This window comes from Sceloporus occidentalis, unplaced genomic scaffold (assembly GCF_023333645.1).
Source record: "Sceloporus occidentalis isolate IW3139 unplaced genomic scaffold, rSceOcc1.0.p SCAF_45, whole genome shotgun sequence".
NCBI lineage: Eukaryota > Metazoa > Chordata > Lepidosauria > Squamata > Phrynosomatidae > Sceloporus > Sceloporus occidentalis.
Genome location: NW_028317025.1, coordinates 8,080,112 through 8,104,834, shown reverse-complemented (window position 1 = coordinate 8,104,834; position 24,723 = coordinate 8,080,112). Strand labels below are relative to the sequence as shown.

The following is a 24,723-nucleotide window of genomic DNA, read 5'->3' as shown; positions in this document are numbered from 1 at the left end:
TAACATCTTCCATTAGTAAAACATTACCCAGTTTTTATACATTTTATGATAAAAGCTCATGTAACCCCTTCAGTCCCCTATGGACGTACCGGTACATCAAAAAAATGCATCCCAAGAATCCCCTATGGACGTACCGGTACATTGGGTATTTCTAAACTCAGGACAAATAGAATGTATTTAGCAGGTTTTTTTCTTTAGCTTTTGTAGATGAGTAAAATATTTTTCAAATAAAGGGAGTGCGTTTTTTTTCCCAATCTTCACCATATTTTATTATAGGAGATTAGATGATATGATCAAAAAATGTTATCTGAAGAAAACCCTTCTTTTTCTGGGAAAAAAACAATATACAACTTGGGTAACTAAACAAGAGAGAAGAAAGTTGCAGCTAAACACAAGCACATCTTAATTAAAATTTTTCTCCAAACATCTACGCAGTACACCCACCCATTTACTGACTTAATAGCACGGTAGGACTGGACTTAAATCATAAACGACTGCAGTATCTGCCTAGTTCTCTAAAAAGTGAAATCACTCCTTACACAGCTTTCCCGGCAAGGCATTAATCTCCCTAATTTCCCCATGTAGAGCATGGTACAGATAATAGTACCTTGAAGGTCCTTGCCTTAAGATCTAGTGCCCTGAAATATTTTAAGGAGCCCCACCTGCCATTGATTTTGACATTTGTATCAATGTGTACTATGACCACTGGATCATCACCTGCCCCTCCAACCTTCTGTCCAATCTGACAAAACACGACAAACCCATGGACCTGGGAGACAGAAACTGTTCGTCATTCAAGATCTTGATAGCAGATTATCGTATTTACCTTCCTTATTATTTTTTATGGGCAAAACCAGTCTACAACCTCAACCTGTCTATTGAGAGGCTACTCACTTGACGACTAGGTAAATCCTCCTGCTCCACTAATACCAAATTTAACTGATCTACCATGCATCTTCACATAACGGGCAAACAGTGTTGAGTTTAGCATTTACAGAACTAGCCTCTCTAAATATATCATCTCTTCTTCCAATTTTGCAGCTAACCCTGGTCTTTACTTCACATACCTCCTCCAACCTATCTGTACCCCCACCAGCATTGACTCCAGTCAGCATTTGACAACTTGACTGAGCAATGTCTCTGTGTTGCCAGTTTCATCCCCTTAAATCCAGTATCTTAGATTGCAAGTAGGCAATACTTGTCACAGCAATATGACTTCACATTTTGGAGAGAGTTCAGAGGGGGGCTTGCGGGATAAAAAATATCAGGAAAGCCTAAGGAAATTGAATATGTAACAAAGAAACGTACAGTGAAGGAAAAAATTATTTGATTCCCTGCTGATTTTGTACATTTGCCCACTGACAGACATGATCAGTCTACAATTTTAATGGTAGGTTTATTTGAACAGTGAGAGACAGAATAACAACAAAAAATTAAGAATAACACATTTCAAATAAGTTATGAATTGATTTACATTTTACTCAGTGAAGTAAGTATTTGACCCCTTTGCAAAACATGACTTAGTACTTGGTGGCAAACCCTTGTTGGCACAGAGGTCAAACGTTTCTTGTAGTTGGCTACCAGGTTTGCACACATCTCAGGAGGGATTTTGTCCCACTCCTCTTTGCAGATACTCTCCAAGTCATTAAGGCTGATGGTTGGCAACTAGAACCTTCGGCTACGTCCACAGATTTTCTATGGGATTAAGGTCTGGAGACTGGCTAGGCCACTCCAGGACCTTTAATGTGCTTCTTCTTGAGCCACCACTTTGTTGACTTGGCCGTGTTTTTTGGGTCATTGTCATGCTGGAATACCCATCCACTGCCCATTTTCAATGCCCTGGCTGAGGGACGGTACATGGCCCCATCCATTGTCCCTTTGATGCAGTAAAGCATAATGTTTGACGTTGGGGATGGTGTTATTGGGGTTATAAGCAGTGTCACGGAGTTGGCTAGTCCGACCGACTACCTCCGCTGATTTGTGCTCCCTTAGCCTGGGACTCCACACTTTCCCGGTTTCCAAGTCACTAGCCGAGACTCACTGTAGGGTAAAACCAAAAAAGACTGATTTTATTTTGGACACACAGGGCTTATACAACACATTAATGCACCATAGGATGGGGCGGGGTGGGGGGTCTGATATTTAACTGAAACAATGATGGTCACTCCCTGCTTGCAGAGTCTGAATTTCTGCCAGAGATAATGCCCTCAGTAAGTGATGAGATGATACTGCTGGGGGTAGCCACAGAAGTCTTTACAAAGTCAAGGCCCATAGTCAATAGGGAGGAGGCTGGCTGTCAGGCCTCTCCAGTGGTCCCAGTGATGGAGGTTTCCGTCACAGGCAGCATTCCTCCTCTTCCAAACAAGCAAGTTGAGTTGATGCCAAATAGCTCAATTTTGGTCTCATCCAACCACAACACTTTCACCCAGTCCTCCTCTGAATCAATGTTCCATCTATTTTTTCTTAGTTGGCGTGCGCAGAAAATTTCTCTTGTGCAAATATTTTCACAGAGCAAAAATTTTGTGCGCACAATATCTGCGCCGCATAAAGTTTCAAAAAAAATTTCTTTTTTTGGGAAAAACTGTTGTGCGCACAATTTTTGGACGTGTGCGCTCTCTAAAACAGCTTAGAGGGAACACTGCTCTGAATCATTCAGATATTCATTGGCAAACTTCAGACGGGCCTGTACATGTGCTTTCTTTAGCAGGGGGACCTTGCGGGTGCTGCAGGATTTCAGTCCTTCACGTCGTAGTGTCCCAGCTGACTTGAGATAATTGATAAGATCCTCCAGTGTTGTTCTGGGATGATTCCTCACCGTTCTCATGATCATTGAAACTCTACGAGGTGAGATCTTGCATGGAGTCTCAGACAGAGGGAGATTGACAGTTATTTTGTGTTTCTTCCATTTGTGAATAATCACACCAACTGTTGTCACCTTCACACCCAGCTGCTTGGCGATGGTCTTGTAGCCCATTCCAGCCTTGTGTAGGTCTACAATCTTGTCCCTGACATCCTTGGACAGCTCTTTGGTCTTGGCCATGGTGGAAAGTTTGGAATCTGAATGATTGATTGCTTCTGTGGACAGGTGTCTTTTATACAGGTAACATGCTGTGATTAGGAGCACTCCCTTTAAGAGAGTTCTCCTAATCTCAGTTTGTTACCTGTATAAAAGACACCTGGGAGCCAGACATCTTGCTGATTGATAGGGGATCAAATACTTATTTTACTGAGTAAAATGCAAATCAGTTTTTTAACTTATTTGAAATGCTTTTTTTTTTTTTTTTTTCTGTCTCTCACTGTTCAAATAAACCTACCATTAAAATTATAGGCCGATCATGTCTTTGTCAGTGGGCAAGCGTACAAAATCAGCAGGGAATCAAATATTTTTTTCCTTCACTTTATAATTTGACTGCATATAAGGACCATTTGACACATCTTAATCATGTCTTAGATTCAGGATGTCTTTCTGCCTATGCATGTTTAACCCCTTAAGGACAATGGGCGGTCCCTAAACCCATTGAAAACAATGCATTTTGAGCCCGTACATGTACGGGCTTTGTCATTCAGGGATTAAGTTTCCTTACTGTATTAGTTTATACCACTGGCAGGCTGTTCCATATAGCTTGGAGGAAAGAAGAGAAAGAGGACATGCATGGGATAGGCAAAAAGCCATCCAGAATCTGAATTAATTAAAATGGGCAGACTAGAATAAAAATTCTATGTTTTTATAATGCTACATAAGACAGGTGATTTTGTTTTATGGGCTACACACTTCATGCGCGGTTGCTGTTCCATAAACTTGCAAGAAAGTAATTCAACTTATTTATTTTTCTTTTCATTTCCTAGGGCGAGTAGGAAGAACATTCAAAGTACAGAGCACAAAACAGGAAGATTTAATGTTTGATGCAGATTTGCTTTCTATAAACACAGATGAAGATGACAAACCTTTGCCTGGACATGCAAGAGAAAAACCTAATTTTACTTACAATGAATTAAAGGATGCCAACTGGCTTTATGATACACCCGGCATTGTTAAAGAAAACTGCGTAAGTTTCGGAGCTTTAGTACTTTATGAGTAATCATTTTTTCTCACTTAAAAATAAGAAACTCAGTTTATTTATAGACAGTTTACAGGAATTAAGTGGACACTCTAGCCATCATATGTACTTTAATGCATATAATAGCTCTTAATATTTCTGTGAAGGTGTTTTTGCTGATTCAGAGGGATCCTGCAGAAACCTCCCTCCCCCAGCTAATTTACATGCTTGGCTGAACCCATCTCCCTGTATGTGACTCACTTACCTCTTGTCAGCTCCAGCATTGGCTCGGTGACTGCTGCATGTGGGGGCCTATTAAGTCATCTATGCACATGCATGACAAGTGCTCCCATTGATTTCAGTGGAAGTGTTTTCTTGCCACAAGATGCTCAGGTCATAGATTAATGAATTTACTTGACATGTTCCAACCATAAAAGAAAACAGAGCTACTGGATTATTGTACATAGATCATAACATTTAGTGTGGTTAAAAACTGCTTTCTCTAGCATAAAAAAACTAACCGTATTAGTGGAGTCCAGTGAAGACAAATGCGTAAGTGTGGTTAATTGGGTTTAGCTTTATTTTAGGTTTTCTACAAAGTTCATAAAGATTAAATTCAGTTTGTGACATTTGTGTATAAAGTGTGAGTATAAAAAAGGCCTGCTGTGTCTGCCCTAAGGCTAAAGATTCATAGGGGAGTTGCAGCAGGAAATACGCAATGCCTTTAACTTTTTAAGGTTATGCTGACATCACAGCATGGGATAAGCCTGATTGCCATTTACTTCTCATTCATTATGTGAGCTAAATATTCTTCTGCAGGTACTCAACCATTTGAATGATAAGGAAGTCAAAATGGTACTGGCAACGCAAGCAATCATACCGCGAACATTTGTGCTACAACCTGGCATGACTTTGTTTCTTGGTGCTTTAGGACGTATAGACTTTTTACAGGTAAAATATGTTTCTACTACTTGTGTCATGTTCCCATCCTTTAGATACAGTTTGCAACTGTTCTGTTTTATGTTAATAGAGGAATTGTTCAGCCATATTATTATGTTTCCTTAGTATTGACTATGTTCTACTCTGTTGACAGGCGGAAAAATCTGCATGGTTTTCAGTTATTGCCTCCAACCTGTTACCTGTGCATATTACCAACACTTGTAAAGCAGATGACATTTACCAGAAGCATGCAGGAAAGATTCTGCTTGGGGTAAGTGAACTTTCCTTTTGATTTCTAATTGGCACTTGAGGACAAGATCAGGCAGTGTTTTCCTTTAAGTGTCAATGCCATTAAAGTGGTACAGGGGGAGATCAAAAAAACTAAACAAAAAACAAAAAAAAAAATAAAATATATATATATATATATATATATATATATATATATATATATATAGTGACCACAGTGATGTTACTGTGACATCACCAGTATCCATAAAATATAAGAGCCATATTGCAGGGAACAGTCCAATTCAAGGATTTTTTTTTGTTTGTTTTTTTTTTTTTGTTTTGTTTTAGTTCCCTAATATCCTTTAGAGATACAGTACTGTGTAAAGCTTTTTGGTGTGAAAATGATGTAAAGGAAGCAATGCTTTCCAAAAATTTTTTTTTAATTATTTGTATCATTTAACAAAATGCTAATAAAGATCTAAATAAAATCAGTATTTGATGTGACCACATTTTGCCTTCAAAACATTAATAGTTACATAGTTCGTAAGGTTGAAAAAAGACCTACCGTATTTTCCGGCGTATAAGACGACTTTTTAACCCGTGAAAATCTAATCAAAAGTCGGGGGTCGTCTTATATGTCTGGTACTGAAACTTACCGAGCCGGACTGGAGAATCACGAATCTCTAGGGGAGGGGCGAGCAGAGAAGCCGCCTCCCCTGGGCCGGTCTTCAGGGCCGCGCCGAGTTAGGTGCAAGATCGTGATCTCTCCAACTAGCCCTGATCAGCGGGCGCCCGATGAGCAGGGCTGGTTGGGGAGATCACGACCTCCCTCTAACTAGTCCAACATTAGGGAGCTCGAGGTCTGGCACTTCAGACCTCGGCTTCCGTGCTCCCTAATCACTAAGTGCCGGCTATTGATGCCAAGCGCGGGGATGATGTCATGTCCCGGCATCAATTGCTGGCCCGTAGTGATGAGGGAGCAGTAAAGCAGAGGTCTGAAATGACAGACCTCACGATCCCACAACTGGATGGAAGATAGAAGATGAGAAAGGTAAGAGATGGGGAGAAAGGGGTGTAAGTGCAGTGTATGTGTCTATATGTTGGTGTGAGATGGTCAGTGTATGTGTATGGTCAGGTGTGTGTAAGAGCAGTGTAGGTATTTGTGTGTTTTGTAAGCTGGTGTGTGTGTGTGTATGTGTATATATATATTTACGTGTTTGTGTGTAAAGGCAGGGGTGTGTGGTGAGGGCAGTGTATAAATGTGTATGTATGGACAGGTGTATGTTAGTATGTGTAGATATATATATATATATATATATGTGTGTATATGTCTGTGTATGGGCAGTGTGTGTGTACGTGTACATGTGTGTAAAGGAAGGGGTGTGTGAGGGCAGTGTATGTCTATACTTGTGTGTATGGACAGGCATATGTTAGGGAGAGCTGACCCACCCAATCCAAGCAGGCTTTGTATACAACAACCAGCCAATCACCGGTATACTGGGTAGAGGGGTAGTCTTATATGGCGAGTATAGCCCAAACTCTATATTTTAACTGGAAAAGTTGGGGGTCGTCTTATACACCCAGTCGTCCTATACGCTGAAAAATACGGTAAGCCCATCAAATTCAACCCTTCTACCTAACCTTCCTATTCTTGATCCAAAAGAAGGCAAAAAAAAACCCCTAATTAAGCTACTTCAAATTCTGCCATCAGTGGGAAAAAATTCCTTCTTGACTCCAAGAGGCAATCGGATTTCTCCTTGGATCAAGAAGCTCTAAAATATTAATGTTATTCTATTTATATCCCTGTATGTCATGTCTTTCTAAGAAAATATCGAGGCCCCTTTTGAAGGTATCTAATGTATTGGATAACACCACCTCCCTTGGAAGTGAATTCCATACCTTTATTGTCCTCACTGTAAAGAATCCCTTCCTTTGTCGTCTATGAAACCTGCGCTCTTCCAGTCTCAGAGGGTGACCTCTTGTTCTTTGTATATTTCTGTTAATGAACAGGTCACTGACGAGCTCTTTATATTGGCCCTGCATATATTTGTATAATGTTATCATATCCCCTCTGAGATGCCTTTTTTTTCTAGTGTATATAATTTTAACTTTTTTAGTCTCTCTTCATAACTAGTATCACCCAATCCCCTTATTAATTTCGTAGCCCACTTTTTCCAATTCCATAATGTCCTTTTTAAGGATCGGTGCCCAGAATTGTACCGCGTATTCAAGGCGAGGTCTTACCAATGACCTGTAAAGAGGCAAGATAATATCCTCCTCCCTTGAATGGATACCTCTTTTTATGCATGCTAAAACCTTATTGGCCCTCGCAGCTGCTTGCTGGCATTGCGCACTGTTGTCAAGTCTGTTGTCAACCGTTATTCCTAAGTCCTTCTCATTGGTAGTTTCCCCCAAGGATATTCCATTTAAAGAATAGCTTGTATTTTTATTATTTTTACCATAATGCATAACTTTGCATTTCTCTATATTGAACCTCATCTGCCACTTGCACGCCCAGTCCCCAACTCTGTCTAAATCTTCCTGCACAGAAGAAACATCAAGATTAGTCTGAATTACCCGGCCTAATTTTGTGTCATCAGCAAAAACTGTGGCATGGTCTCAATGCAGCTTGGGAGATCATTTATAAATAAATTAAAAAGAAGAGGACCAAGTACAGACCCCTGAGGCACTCCACTTAATACCTGGCTGAGAAACATCCATTCACAACAACCCTATGCATTCTATCTTTTAGCCAATTTCTGATCCACATACAGACATTTGCCCCTAAGCCTATCTCTGTTAATTTATAGAGTAGCCTTTTATGCAGAACCGTATCGAATGCCTTAGCAAAGTCCAGATAAATCACATCTACAGCCACCCCCAGGTCTATATTTTTACTAACTTCTTCATATAATGCTAATAGGTTGGTTTGGCAAGACCGGTCTTTCACAAATCCATGTTGACTTTTACTAATTGGATTATGGATCAAGATATGATCTTGAATGTATACCTTTAGCAACCCTTCAAATAATTTCCCCACTACCGATGTTAAGTTTACTGGCCTGTAATTGCCCGGTTGAGATTTTGATCCCTTTTTAAATATGGGCACAACATCTGCCTTGCACCAATCTAATGGAACTATGCCTGAACTGAAAGATTCCCTAAAGATTAGTAATAATGGTTGGGCCAGAATTAGGCTTAGCTCCTTCAATACCCTTGGGTGTATACCATCCGGTCCAGGGGCCTTGTCTACCTTAACAGTATTTAATTGCTTGAGCACTTTTTCTTGTGTCAGCCAATCCCATGTTTGCTGCAACAGTTCCATAAAATTAGCCAGCAGGGGCTCCCTCATTGGCTCTTCCTTGGTATAAACAGAAGAGAAAAAAAAAAGCATTTAAGATGTCGGCTTTCTCTCTGTCCTCACTAACCAAATTTCCAGTTTCAGATAATAGCGTACCAACATTCTCTACCTTTAACTTTTTTCCATTTACATACTTTAAAAAATTATTGGGATTGGTTTTACTTTCCTTGGCAATAAGTTTCTCATTTTCTAGTTTAGCCATTTTAATCTCCTTTTTGCAGGCTTTGTTGGCATCTTTGTATGCCATAAATCATACTTCCGACCCCTCACTTTTATAATGCTTAAATGCCAATTGTTTATACCTTATTTCCTGTTTTACTTTCCAGGTAAGCCACATTGGTTTTGATTTGTTTCTTTTGTATTTGTTTCCCATAAGTATATATTAGGATGTGTAACTTTGCAATGTGTGCTTAAAGGTATTCCATTTGTCCTCTGTGTTTAACCCAGAGAACAATCCATCCCAGTCTATATATTCCATGGTTGACCTTAGCCTGTCAAAGTTTGCCCTTCTGAAATTAAATGTTTTGGTACAACAGTTACCCATTTGCTTTATGGAATTAATCTCAAATGAAACCATGTTATGGTCACTATTTCCCAAGTGTTCTCTTACTTTAATGTTTGAGATAAGTCCCTCATTGTTAGTTATTACCAGATCTAGACAGGCATCCATTCTGGTTGGGGTCTCTACTAATTGCTACATAAATTGGTAATTAATCAGCTTCAGAAACTTGCTGCCCTTAGTGGAACAAGTTCCACTATTCCAATCTATATCTGGGTAATTAAAATCTCCCATGATTAAAACTTCATTCCTATTTGCAGCCTTTTCAATTTGAAATAGCAGCTGATCTTCCCCCTCATTACTAATGTTGGGTGGCTTGTAGCATACATCCACAAGTAGTGTGTGACTCTTTCTACTATCTAGGTTAATCTCCACCCACAGCGTCTCCACATTACTACTGTCATCCTGCGCATCTTCCTTAATACTGGGCTTAAGTTTAGGGTTTGCATATAAACACATCCCTCCCCCTTTTCTATTTACTCTGTCCCTTCTAAAAAGTGAATATCCTTGTACGTCTACTGACTAGTCATGCGTATCATCCCACCACGTTTCCGTGATACCGATCAAGTCATATTGTTCATTACTTACCAATATTTCCAGCTCACCCATTTTGTTTGCCAAAAAAGCTTCTCGCATTTGCTAAAAAACATTTAAGGTTACTACCCATTTCTGGTGTAACGGTGGACACATAATTCTTGACAGCAGGTTTTGTCGTATGCACCACCATATTGTCTGTGCAAACCCCACCAATGCTCTCACCCCGTTCTCAGTCTACTCTAGCTAGAACTTCATTTCTATCTCTACCCCCCCCAGACCCTAGTTTAAAAGATCCTCAATTCCCCTAGCCATCCTCTCCCCTAGCACTGCAGCCCCCTCCTCATTGAGGTGCAGTCCATCCCTGCTGTAGAGTCTGTAGCCGACTGCAAAGTCTGCCGAGTTCTCCAAAAACCCAAATCCCTCTTTCTTACACCACGCTCTTAGCCACGCATTGATCTCCCTCTGTCTCCCTGAAGTAGCACGTGGTACTGGTAATATTCCAGAGGTCCTTTGCCTAAGTTTCTGACCTAGTGCCCTAAAATAATTTTTAAGGACCCCCCAACCTGCCCTTAACTATGTCGTTTGTACCAACATGTAATACTACAGCTGGATCATCTCCAGCCCCTCCCAACAATCTGTCTACCCGGTCCACAATATGTCGAACCCAAGCACCCGGGAGACAGCATACTGTTCGGCATTCGGGGTCCTGGCGACAGATTACCCTATCAACCTTCCTCTAGGTACACTGTGCAAGAACTGCGGTTAGTTGTTCCATAAAAAGCTGTGTGCAACCCTACAGGTAGGTTGTTCCAAACATCTTGGGCAACTACTGGGCAAGAACTAACCACAATTATTTTGTGAATTAAGGCAGCCTCAGTTGCTTCTCTCTCTTCATGGAATCCCAGACAGACTCGATGATGATGAGATCGGTGCTCTGTAGGGGCCATACCATCACTTCCAGCTCTTCTTGTTCTTCTTTACGCTGTAAATAGTTCTTAACCCCTGAAGGACAGTGGTGTTTTTTTTTTATTTTTTGTCAGGACTTGGGTGATCAGGTCGGGTAGGAGCCCATGTGCAGGGGATACTTGGGGTTTGGTCTGTAACCCACAATGCATTATTATACAAAGACACCACAAGCAGAAATCTAGGTAATGCAATGTATTGTATGTATATGACAGGACAAGCAAATAAGGGTAATACAGTCTGTAAGCAAGAAACAGGACGTATGGCAGGATAAATAAATACCGGTAATAAGTCTTTTGGCAGGGAGCCCGGTTGGAAGGGCACGAAAGGCAGAGAGCCCGCTTGGAACGGTACAGGTGCAGAGCCACAGCAGAAAGGTCCACAGACTTCAATACAAAGGCCCTGGCTGAAGGGCAGGTTCATAAAGGCAGGGTAATCCAGGTAACAAGGCCCAGCTGGATGTATTGACTAGGGCTCAACCCAGGTAACAAGGCACACCTGATCCTAGTAATTGAGTTCTGAGTCCTCCAGAGGGCGGACGGTGGCCACTAGTGGTAGCAGATTTAAATGCCACAGGTATAAAAAAGCTATGGTTCAGGCAGTGAAAAAGTGGTTCGTGACAGTACCCCCTCCCCAAGGACCGGTCACTGAACGCGAACAAGCTGAACACAATCTGTACACCTTTAATAAACTGAGCAGAAGGGTGTACTTAGCGTGATTTCTTCTTCGGTAAAGCTTGTTCACAGATTTATTGCCATTAGAGGTAATAACACAATCAAAGGAAAGGTTATCTGTGCAATTGTAGGTCAAATTAGGACTGGATGCTGAAGAAGTTGATGAGAAGGTATGATTCAGTGCTTTCTCTTTCCATGTACCAGGGGTCGCATAGCTGCCCTGTACCCAGGGCACCACTGAGAGCAGTTCAGTATGGGAAACATTGATGGAAGGCCCCTTCTTACCCAGAGATGGAATAGGGTCATGCATCTTTGTTACCAGTCCCGAGGTGATAATAGGGGCTATGGTAGTCTCTGGAGTATCACACTTTGCTGAGGTAGCATTGATAGGAGTTGCAATCACGGCTGAACAGAAAGCAATAGGAAGTTCATCCATATGGGAGCAACGCACACTGCCACAGACTGTAGGATCACAGATGCTGCATTCCATCACAGAACAATCATCATCAGGCTTCAGCTGGACATCCACCGGAGTTTGAGAAGCACCAGGAATCACAGGGGTTGGTATATACTCCATATGTTCACTGTCCTGGGGAATAAAGCTAATTCCCCTTTTAGGAGAGCTCTGTGCTTGTGACGTAGACTGTTCAATCGGTACAGAGGGTTTAGAAAGTTTCAGAGGACATTGGGTGATCCAGTCTCCCTTTTTGCCACAGTAAAAGCAAGACTCATCATCACGCCTTTGTTGCAATTCGGTTGTGGTAAGGGGTTCACTTTTCCTAGATTTCCTAGGAGATTCCTTTTTAATACTGGTAACAGGCTTGTTGGTTTTCTTAGGTGATGTAACAGGTGTAGGTGAATGGTCTTCATGAGAGTGATTGGAGTTGGAGTCCCAGATTTGCATTAATGATTTCCTCAGTTCAAGTAAACATTCTCCTATAACTTTGATGACTGAAAGTAACCCCGCAGACTCCTTGTAATTGCCTTTGTATTCTGTCAGGACTTGGGTGATCAGGTCGGGTAGGAGCCCATGTGCAGGGGATACTTGGGGTTCGGTCTGTAACCCACGATGCATTATTATACAAACGAAGACACCACAAGCAGAAATCTAGGTAATGTAATGTATTGTATGTATATGACAGGACAAGCAAATAAGGGCACGAAAGGCACACAGCCCGCTTGGAAGGGCATGAAAGGCACACAGCCCGCTTGGAAGGGCACGAAGCAGGTAACCAGGAACGGTACAGGTGCAGACCCGCAGCAGAAAGGTCCTCAGACTTCAATACAAAGGCCCTGGCTGAATGGCAGGGCAGGTTCATAAAGGCAGGGTAATCCAGGTAACAAGGCCCAGCTGGATGTATTGACTAGGGCTCAACCCAGGCAACAAGGCACACCTGATCCTAGTAATTGAGTTCTGAGTGCTCCATAGGGTGGAGGGTGGCCACTAGTGGTAGCAGATTTAAGCCACAGGTATAAAAAAGCCATGTTTCAGGCAGCGAAAAAGTGGTTCCTGACTTTTTTTGTTTGTTTGGTTTTTTGTTTTTTTTTGTGACAGTTTTAACATTTTTGTGTTGTTACTGTTTACCTGTTACATAGTTAGGCTGAAAAAGACATGCGTCCATTAAGTTCAGCCTTTCCCATATCTGTTTATTTCTTGCTGTTTATCCAAAAGAAGGCAAAAAACCAGTTGTGGTTCTTTCCTATTTTGCACAAACTAGGGGGGAAAAAAATTCCTTCTTGATCCCAGGATCTCTCCTTGGATCAAGAAGCTGTTTCGCCATAATAAAATTATATCCCTGAATATTATGTTTTTGCAAGTATTCATCCAATCGTTTAACCCCTTAAGGACCGGGCTCATTTTTCGTTTTGTACCCTGTGGGACCCAGGCTGTTTTGACACTTTTGTGGTGCTTGTGTTCAGCTGTAATTTTCTCCTCACCCATTTAGTGTACCCACATAAGTTATATATTGTTTTTTTCAGGACAAGATGGGCTTTCAGATACCATTATTTTGATCGTATCATCTTATTTACTATAAAAAAAAATAAAAAAAAACATGGTGAAAAATTGAAAAAAAAACACATTTTATGACTTTTATTTGAAAAATCTTTTACTCACCTAAAAAAGCAAGTAAAAAAACTAGCTAAATAGATTCTACTACTTGTCCTGAGTTTAGAAATACCCAATGTTTTTATGGTTTTTTGCTGTTTTTTGTAAGTTATAGGGCAATAAGTACAAGCAGCGTTTTAGGATTTCCAAATCTTTTTTAACAAATCTGGTCAGTCTGCCTCCATCTCCTCTTTGGAATATCTTTGAAGCCGGTTAACTCAATTTAACCCATTTAAACCATATATTTTTGAAAACTAGACACCCCAGGGTATTCCAAATGCGGTTATTTTAACCCTTTCCATGCACCAATTATAGAACTACACTTTGTCAAACTTTGTAATAGTAATTTTTTTTATTTTTTTTTTCACACAAATTGTACTTTAGTTATAGATATACAGGTCCTGGTATATGTCACTGTCAAACAACCCCCCAATATGTGTTCAGGAACATCTCCTGAGTACAGCGATACCCCACATGCATGGGTTTGTCAGATTGTTTGACTGGTAAAAGGCTACTTTTGGGGCATGCGTAATCCAGGTGGTCATTTGGTCATTCTGCCTCCATCTCCTCTTTGGAATATCTTTGAAGCGGGTTAACTCAATTTAACCCATTCAAACCCTATATTTTTGAAAACTAGACACCCCAGGGTATTCCAAATGCTGTTATTTTAACCCTTTCCATGCACCAATTATAGAACTACACTTTGTCAAACTTTGTAATAGTAATTTTTTTTATTTTTTTTTCACACAAATTGTACTTTAGTTATAGATATACAGGTTCTGGTATATGTCACTGTCAAACAACACCCCAATGTGTGTTCAGGAACATCTCCTGAGTGCAGTGATACCCGACATGCATGGGTTTGTCGGGTTGTTTGAGATTTAAAATGCCACATTTGGGAAGTGCGCTTTTTTTCTCCATTTTGGTCAGTCTGTACCTATACCCTATCTTTGAGCTCGGCCACGCCAATTTACCCCATCAGCCATTTTTTTTATATATTAGACACCCCTTGGGTATTTGAAGTGCTTTTATTTTAACTCTTTGTTGAGATTTTTGAGAAATTTTAGCACTTGCTCAAAAGTAAATAAACTTTATTTATTATTTTTTTTTTTAATACTTTTTTTTTATATTTTTTTTACACATTTTGCTGGTACTGGATGGTTCATCAAGTGACATCACTGCATAATTATTTTTAAATGTTAGCACATTTTTTTTTTTCCATTTTTTTTTTTTTTTTTTAATATTTTGCTAATCACATAGTGATTAGAAAGCTGGGTTCCATTGACTTGCTTGGTTGAATGCAGTACCTGTATTCAACCTGCAAGTGGAGCCAGAGTTCTCTAGAGGGTCAGGAGACCGTCTAGCGAACTCTTTCTTCTTTATTGTTTTTTTTCCCGGGCCGCCGCCATCTTGCTGATGGCGAAGATCACCGGCAGCTGTTGACGCCCCGGGGAGGGGCCAGACATGGCCCCCGATGCCGATCTCGGCGTTACTGAATGCCTCGACATCGAGGCATTACAGTAACGCCGTTTAAGCGAAGAAAGTGATCGTTGATCACTTTCTAAGCTTATTTAATTTTTTGACGGTTCAGGACCGTCAAAGGTCATTTAGTGACCTTCTTGTCATGACGGTCCTGAACCGGCAAAGGTCGTGAAGGGGTTAAATGTCTGTACAGACTCTGATAAAACTAACTCTGCAGTCAGAGAATTCTACATCCTTGTTGTCCTAACTGTAAAAAACCCTTTCCTTTGCCTTAGACCAGGCATGTCCAAACTTTTTTCAAAGAGTGCCAGATTTGATGAAGTGAACATGTGCGAGGGCCAACCATTTTGCCTGACATTCTTTGAACCATTAAAATTAAATGCAAATTAACTATTTTATGTAAACAAATCTAAACAGGCGTTAAATCACTCTGCCTTTAATAAAAAAAACAAACAGATCTATATTTGGGCAACTTACCTGTGGGGCCTTATCAGTCCGGAACGCGGGCCGCAATTGACCCTCGGGCCGGACTTTGGACATGGCTGTTTTAGATTAAATCTCCTTTCTTCCAATCTAAATGCATGAGTTGCTTGTGCATTCCTTACCCCTGAAGTGCATAACTTTGCACTACATTATTTTATCTACATTTAATTTCATCTGCCATTTGTGTGCCCAGTCCCCTGATCTAAAGCCCTCTGCAGCAAATTAATATCCTGCTCACATTTTATTACTTTACAGAGTTTAGTGTCATCTGCAAACACGGAAACATGACTTTCAATGCCTATTGCAAGGTCACTTATAAATATGTTGAATAAAATTTGTCCCAGAACAGAACCCTGAGGAACACCACTTACCACTTTTGTCCAGCTTCAAGATTTACCATTTATAACAACTCTCTGTACTCTATCACTAAGCCAGTGTTCAACCCAAGAACAAGAATTTGCATCTAGACCAATTTCTTTCAGTTTGAATACTAACCTATTGTGCAGAACCGTGTCAAACGCCTTGGCAAAATCCAAGTAGATTACATCCACTGCAATACCCTGATCTACACTTCTTCTTACTTCTTCGTAGAATGTAATCAATTTAGTTTGACATGACCTATGTTTCATAAAACCATGCTGATTTTTGCAAATAACACCTTTCTTCCCAATGAATTCCTGAATATTATCCCTTAATAGCCCTTCAAATACTTTACCAGCCACAGAAGTTAAGCTCACAGGCCTATAATTTCCAGGCAGAGTTTGAACCCTTTTTGAATATAGGAACCACATCTGTCTTCCTCCAATCCTCTGGTACAATTCCTGAAAGAAAAAAGAATCCTGGAAGATTAGAAACAGTGGTTCGCTTATTTCCAGACTCAGCTCCTTAACCCCTTAATGACAAGACTTTCTTACTCGTAGTACATTTTGGGACAATGGCTCTTTTAACATTTTTCAGTGTTGCTGTTTAGCTGTGATTTTCTTCTTCCTCATTTCGTGCTCCCACACATATTATATATTGTTGTTTTTTTTTCCAGGACAAACAGTGCTTTCTTTAGATACCATTATTTTTATCATATCTAATTTACTATTACATTTTTGTGAAGATATAGCGCAAATTGTAGGACTTGCTAATAAAGAGCTATATATATTTATTAAGATTATGAATAAAAACACATAGCAGCTGACCTTATGGCAGCATTTAATTTTATTATCATGGAGCAAGGAACAATGCCAAATGAAATGCTAAGAACAAATATTGTTTTCATACCAAAACAGGATAAAGATCCCTGTTTAGTAGCCAACTACAAGCCTATATCTCTCAACTACAGATATGAAGATGTACTCTTCCATAATAGCAGAAAAAATGAAAAAGTAATCCCGTTATTGGTGCATAGTAAGCAAATTGGTTTTATACCAAATATGCATGTGTCTAATAACATAAAGATAGATGTTTTTGATGCAGCTGACAGGAGTAGGACTCCCATCCTGGCACTGTCTTTAGATGCCGAAAAAGCCTTTGACAGGGTCAGGTATATAGAGAAGAAATTGAGAAATGCTTAAATAGCAAAATTAAAAAAATAAACTAAAAGCAGGAAAATAATTTTAAGGGCTTGCTTTTGTGGCTACAAAATGGGAACTGGATCTTAGAATTCCTATATTTCAAGAAGACTGGCTTAGGGCCTTAAAAATGACATATAGGAATATTCACTGTATCACATTAGTTGAACTATAATATAAAAATATAAAATCGGTGGTATCTAACTCCAGAAAGCATTTTCAAAATGTATCCAGGAGCCTCTGAATTATGTTGGAGATGCCATATTGCAAATGGATGCGTATATGGTGGAACTGTGACACCATTCTGGTTCGAATTCTGGCTAGAAATGTTTAAAAAGCTGAGTAATCAAACAGAAACAAATATTACCCCTCAACCAGAACTAGCTTTATTGCACCTAAATATGCCTAAAATGTCAAAAAATAACCACACGTTATACATATGTTCATGGCAGCCAAACTAACCATAGCTAGAAACTGGAAAACTAGTAATATGCTCAAATGCAAAGCTGTCAGAATCCAAATAACGTGGCAATGTAAAATGGAGAAAGGGATGAATACAAGATTTAAAATAAATTCTCTAATTAGAAAAATGGGCATTTTGGGAAAAAAGCAACCCCAAATAACAAGCTTTATATGGGTAAATAGAAAAGGGAAGAACAAAGAAGGAAATAAGAGGGGGGGGCGAAGAAAAATACAAAATTTAAAAATCTGTGGCTCGCTGTAGCTCCCGACGAGGGAAAATGTGTGTGTATTGTATGAATAATGAAAGATAATAAGAGCATAAATAATTTTATATTATAGAGTAGATTATAAATGAGAAATATGTATTAATCTAAGCACTGAGTAGATTGTTGGTGCTATATAAATAAAAGATAATAATAATGTGTAATGTAATGGTCTGAACTGTGAATTAATTAAAAAAAATAAAATAATTTTAAAAAAAAGTGTGATTTCACGAACATTCAGTTCAGGTGACTATGTATTTATTTTGTGTTATACATCTAATGTCATTGAAGCAACAGACTCCAACAGATAGAGCTATTCTCTCAGATGATGTACCATTCAGGGCGTACAGCAATTATATGTGTAGTTTAATTAAACAATAACGCTTTGGAGATGGTCCTGCATTTTTCCGTAGGTTCCCACTGGAGGAGAACAGCGAATGAAAGCATTTCCACTGTTCGTTCCAGTAGATGTTACGCTTAAAGGTATTGGACCCTCAGAAGCTGTGGCCGATCTTCAGCTTTCTACTGCAGGTACGTTGTTAGACTGCAGGTTAATTAACGTTGGAGTTAATACATTAGATTCATTCTTTTGGTTGTCTCTGTTGAAGGATGTGTTTGCAAGGGTTTATTCATTCTGTTGTAAATGCCCACGATCACCATGGGATGATGACAAACAGGTGTGATATAGATAGTAATCTTACTAAATGTCATGTTTATTAAATGATACGTGAGCTAGAGTAGGGACAAGAGTAGATGAAAGAGACTGGGTGAGATGGGAAGGGATTGGGTCAAGGGGGCATGTGGTTTGACAAGAGGAAAGAAAAAGAGACCGTACCTCCTCTTCAGTAATAGCAGACAATGAAATGTAGTGAAGGGAGAAGAGGTCAGTGGGTAGGAGTGCGCATACTCAGAGGGAGGGTGAGGGCGAGGTGGTGACTGTGCAGATATGTCATATCTGATAGTTTTGATTTTATTATTGAAATATGTGGCAAACTCAGAGGCATTAAGGTTAGTGGAATGGGTAGTAGGGGTAGGTCGAAGGAGGGAATTGAAAGTGCTAAAGAGTCGTTTAGGGTTATGAGACAGTGAGGAGATGAGGGAGGTGAAGTAGGTTTCTTTAGCAAGGTTGAGAGCAGAGTAGTAGGAACGTAGCATAAATTTGTAGTGCAGAAAGTCAGCCATGGAATGAGACTTTCACCAGCTATGCTCAGCAGTGCGGGAACAATGTAGGTTTTGGGTTATAGTCGGACGATTAGTAATTGGGGCTACATCCTCAAGAGCAGATGTGAGAGTGGAGTTATAGAGAAAGGTAGCATTGTTAGGGCACGGCATGTTAGAGATAGGAGAGGGAGTAAATTGGTTGAGAACTTCTGAAGGTTAATACTCTGTAGTATGAACATCCTCCAGGCATATTCAGTAGTTGTGATGATGTCCTTTATACAGCATTTTAATCCCAGCCCAGGTTGCTTTCAATTGCCTCAAATTAATTCCACCTTCCAAGTCTTAAGAGATCTGTGACGTCATCCAATATGGCTGCTTCCATAGATGTTGATCGTGTCCATAGCGACTAGTAGTTCCATACTTCCCTCCATTAGCAAAGCCATTTGAAGTTTTTCAGTCGTTGCAGGAGGGGTATGCAAAACAAGGACACAAACATTAAGAAAACATAAAACCAGCCACAATATAATGGTAAGTGACCAAAGCATGCATATATCTGAGGTTTATTCATCATATACACTCACTGGCCACTATATTAGGCACACCCGTTCAATTGCTTATTAACACAAATAGCTAATCAGCCAATCACATGCATTTAGGCATGTAGACACGGTCACGTTCAAACCAGGCATCAGAATGGGGTTATAAATGACTGAACGTGGCATGGTTGTTGGTGCCAGACGGACTGGTCTGAGTATCTCAGAAACTGCTGATCTACTGAGATTTTCATGCACAACCATCTCTAGGGTTTACAGAGAGTGGTCCCACAAAGAGAGAATATCTAGTAAGCTGCAGTTGTGTGTACGAAAATGCATTGTTGATGCCAGAGGTCAGAGGAGAATGGGCAGACTTGTTCGAGATGACAGAAAGACAGTAACTCGAATAACAACTTATTACAACCAAGGTATGCAGAATTACCATATCTGAACGCACAACACGTGGAACCTTGAAGCAGATGGGCTACAGCAGCAGACCACACCGGGTGCCGCTCCTGTCGGCTAAGAACAGGAAACTGAGGCTACAATTCGCACACAGGCTCACCGGAATTGGGCAATGGAAGACTGGAACATTGCCTGGTCTGATGAGTCTTGCAGCTGCGACATTCAGATGGCAGGGTCAGAGTATGGCTTAAACATGAAAGCATGGCTCCATCCTGCCTTATATCAACGGTTCAGCCTGGTGGTGGTGTAATGGTGTAGAGGATATTTTCTTGGAACACTTTGGGCCCATCAGTACCAATTGAGCATCATTTATGCACAACACCCTACCTGATTATTGTTGCTGATCATGTTCATCCCTTTATGACCACAGTGTCAGCAGGCCACAAAGGTCATATCATCTCAAACTGGTTTCTTGAACATTTCAATGAGTTCACTGTACTCCAATGGCCTCCACAGTCACCAGATCTCAATTCAATAGAGCACCTTTGGGATGTGATTGAACGGGAGATTCGCATCATGGATGTGCAGCTGACAAATCTGCAGCAACTGCGTGATGCCATCATGTCCATATGGACCAAAAGGATTGTTTCCAGCACCTTGAAGAATGAAGGCAGTTCTGAAGGCAAAAAAGGGGTCCAACCCAGTATTAGCAAGGTGTAACTAATAAAGTGGCCAGTGAGTGTATATGAGATATATATATATATATATATATATATATATATATATATATATAAAATTTTCTTAAATATACAGTATCGCACAAAAGTGAGCACACCTCATATTTTTGTAAATATTTTTATATCTTGAAGGAATTACGTTCTGCTACAATGTAAAGTAGTGAGTGTACAGCCTGTATAATATGACATCACAGAGCTGGTGGATGTTAGAGACCTTGCACTCCCCCCACCTTCCGTTTTGAGTTTGATGCCCCACAGATGCTCAATAGGGTTTAGGTCTGGAGACCTGTTTGGCCAGTCCATCACCTTTACCCTTAGGTTATTTAGCAAGGCAGTGGTCGTCTTGAAGGTGTGTTTGGAGGCGTTAGCATGTTGGAATACTACCCTGCGGCCCAGTCTCCGAAAGTAGGGGATCATGCTCTGCTTCAGTATGTCACAGTACATGTTGGCATTGATGGTTCCCTCAATGAACTGTAGCTCCCCAGTGTCGGCAGCACTCATGCAGGCCCAGACCATGACACTCCCACCACCATGCTTGACTGTAGGCAAGACACGCTTGTCTTTGTACTCCTCACCTGGTTGCCGCCACACACGCTTGACACCATCTAAACCGAATAAGTTTATCTTGGTCTCGACAGACCACAGGACATGGTTCCAGTAATCCATGTCCTTAGTCTGCTTGTCTTCAGCAAACTGTTTGCGGGCTTTCTTGTGCATCATCTTTAGAAGTGGCTTCCTTCTGGTGCAGACCAATTTGATGCAGTGTGCGGGGTATGGTCTGAGCACTGACAGGCTGACCTCTCAAACTCTGCAGCAGTGCTGGCAGCACTCATACATCTATTTCCTAAAGACAACCTCAGGATATGACGCTGAGCACATTCACTCAACTTCTTTGGTCGACCATGGCGAGGCCTGCTCTGAGTGAAACCCGCTGTATGGTCTTGCCCACCGTGCTGCAGCTCAGTTTTAGGGTCTTGGCAATCTTCTTATAGCCTAGGCCATCTTTATGTAGAGCAACAATTCTCTTTTTCAGATCCTCAGAGTTCTTTACCATGAGGTGCCATGTTGAACTTCCAGTGAGAGTGTGAGAGCGATAACACCAAAGTTAACACACCTGCTTACCATTCACACCTGAGACCTTGTAACACTAATAAGTCACATGACATCGGGGAGGGAAAATAGCTAATTGGTCCCGATTTGTACTCACTTTTGTTGCCAAGGTTTAGACATTAATCGCTGTGTGTTGAGTTATTTTGAGGGCACAGCAAATTTACACTGTTGTACAGGCTGTACACTCACTACTTTACATTGTAGCAGAGTCTCATTTCTTCAGTGTTGTCACATGAAAAGATAAAATATAAAAAAAAAAATGTGAGGGGTGTACTTTTGTGAGATAATGTATAATACAATAATGTATGATTTAAATACATATATATGAAATGAAAGAACTGTATATTAAATATATATAAAAATTCCTATCAATCATTCATAATATATAAAAACGTTATTAAAAAAATATATTTTAAATAAACATTATAAATTATATATAAAAATCACATTTTTATAAAATATAAAGAATATACAAAATACGTCATATTTAATTGGGTAAGTTACATATCTCTGAATGGTCGGTCAGTTTGCCAAGTGCTCACAGCATGCTTAAACCTAGCCCAGGTGCACAGAGCTCTATTGGGTTATGTATGACTGCACTTGTTATGGGACAGTAGGCATGAGGTTATGAGCATTTTCATCTGTGCATTGCTACAACCTCAGTTGCATTTATGTATGCACTTCTAAATATGGTCTTCGGTAATGTATTGATTTTATTTTTATTTTTGTGTCTTACTGGCTCATGAGGCAACCAAAGCAGAGTAAGTGCTGGTACCAAAAATTCCCACATTCAGTAGCTGTATCACAGACACAAGGAAAACAATAACCCAAAGTCTGAAGGATACAAAGGACTTGCAGCATTCACAAATCATATCTTTTATTGAGCCAATTCTTTTAGGTGTGGAAAGTTGGGTAAGATGGAGCATAAATGCACATATCATAGCATAATCATAGGCTGCATTCAGGACAGGAATATTCTGGAACTGAATAGAGGCATGTTGCAAGCAGATTAGGACCTCCACAGTGACCTGAAGAGGCACCTGTTTGAAGCAGGATTCAAATACAAAGCAAATACAACATCCAACACAGTAGTAAGTGCTACAGGCATAAATGGTCCATCGTCTGCAAATGGTATACTGAAATGTTAAACACAGCAATAGACTACTATCAGGGCATTCTTAAAGCCTCAAACAACTTGAACAAATGTGCCAATATGATGCCAGTATCATTAATGATGTTTAGTTGCTAATGTTCACTAGATATAATGTATGATAGGACTTTTGTCAACCAAAATGTAATGTAACTTTTTTTGTTTAAAAAAAATATATAATTTTTATCACAGGTTGGGTTGCTGTTACTGCTCATTCTGGTGGACATCTGGATCTTCGTTGTTACACACCTAGAGGAACATCACTTACAATAAGGAGACCACCGCTTTTACCGTTTATTGTAAACATTAAAGGGGAAAGAATTCGAAAAAGTCCAGCATATGCAACAAAAAAGCCTTCTTGTGTTGTAAAAAACTTTAAATGAATATTAGGTATTTTTTAAATCAACTAATATTGATATTTGTGTCCATGTTTGCTAACTTAAGTACCTCATTTATTTTGTAAATTAACATGGACACCCCAGTCATCTGTGCTTTTAATTATTGCTGAGAAGTCCCTTTAAATTTACATGGTGTTCGTTTTGTTTGTTTTTTATCTCTTGACATGTATTGACATTGTATTTCTGTCTTGTTGTTTCACGTTAAACTGTGTTGTGCTACTCTATAATAGATTGTACATCATGCGTATTAAATTTATTTTGACGCAACTTTGAAAAACAATAATTTTAATAAAAATATTAAGTACAAAATACATATAGTTTATACCTGCCCCATACCTCAAAATAATGTTTGCTGAAAATATAATTATAGTGCGTATCATATGAATACCTAATATAAGCATAGATGCCCAAATTCAGAAATCTTTAGTGTAAGGTGTGTGTGTGTGTGTGTATATGTATGTATGTATATATATATATATATATATATATATATATATATATAAAATCCATAAATCTACTTACCCATGTGAATATAGTTATAATACATAATCTTTTTTTGATTTTTTTTTTATTATACCCTATACTATGGAAAAGATTTTTGAATAAGGGTATTTATATGAAACACACTATAAGTATATTTTTCACGAGAAAGTAGATTTATGGGGGATTTTTTTTGTTACATTTTTCTTTATCTTATCCTATGCTATGGAAATCTTTTTTCACATGGGTGATCACGTTTATTAGGTTATCATAAGACTATGCATTCTAATTATCTCATGTGTAAGTAGATACGTTTTTTTATTATGATTTATGTTTATATTAGGTAATTATATGTGTAACGGGTTCACCAAGAGAGCTGTAGGAACTCCCAGAGATCACCCACATGTATCCTCCTGTTGTCCCCGGAATCACTTCCAGCACCAGTCAGCATGCGCACCTTGGAACCCTGCTATGTGTACCCAATAAGTAGACACAACTACCTTGAACTGAGTACAGCAGGAATGAACAGTTTATTGTAGTAAAACATAGACTCATATAGCCACATAACTTCATTAACATAAATTAACAGATACATGTATTCAGCCCAACCTTTAATCCCCAGTCAGCAATCCTATTGATGGGATTAATTAAACAATGGAGTTGCTGCCTGTTTGGCAGCCAGGCTGGAGCCATCTCTGAGTACCTTGGGCTCCTGTATGACAGGTCATTCTGTCACAATATGGTTATGTATTTTCACATGAGAGCTGATTTCCGGGAATATTTTTCTTTTTCTGTATGTGCCAGCTATGTTACCATGATCTTATGCTGTAACCTTGATATATATATAATGCAAAGCCATGGTTGTACATTGAGATGTACTTGAAATTTTCGTATTAGAAATATACCTATGCAGTAGAATTTTTTTTATTTTATTTTATTTTACAGAGTCTAGTGGCGTATGTCCACAATGCCCCCCCCACTTGGTGTCCAATAATGGGATCTAAAATTATATTCTATTTATATTCTATTTTCGCAGAGGAGCGCTATTGGGTTACATTCCCATTGCTCATCCTTAATGGGACTGGTTGGAGGAGA

At 39.6% G+C, this 24,723-nt stretch overlaps 1 protein-coding gene across 1 annotated transcript in view; it reads left to right on the top strand.

The window, feature by feature from the left end:
• LOC149289551 (nitric oxide-associated protein 1-like) overlaps nucleotides 1-23,504 on the top strand; it is a 57,897-nt gene extending 34,393 nt beyond the window's left edge. Inside the window, exons 4-9 of the mRNA XM_089490624.1 lie at nucleotides 3,847-4,046; nucleotides 4,857-4,988; nucleotides 5,131-5,247; nucleotides 18,068-18,185; nucleotides 22,943-23,123; nucleotides 23,417-23,504. Of these exons, the coding sequence (XP_089346750.1) occupies nucleotides 3,847-4,046; nucleotides 4,857-4,988; nucleotides 5,131-5,247; nucleotides 18,068-18,185; nucleotides 22,943-23,123; nucleotides 23,417-23,504 (836 nt within the window). The remainder of the gene's footprint in view (nucleotides 1-3,846; nucleotides 4,047-4,856; nucleotides 4,989-5,130; nucleotides 5,248-18,067; nucleotides 18,186-22,942; nucleotides 23,124-23,416) is intronic.
• Nucleotides 23,505-24,723: the final 1,219 nt, after the last annotated feature.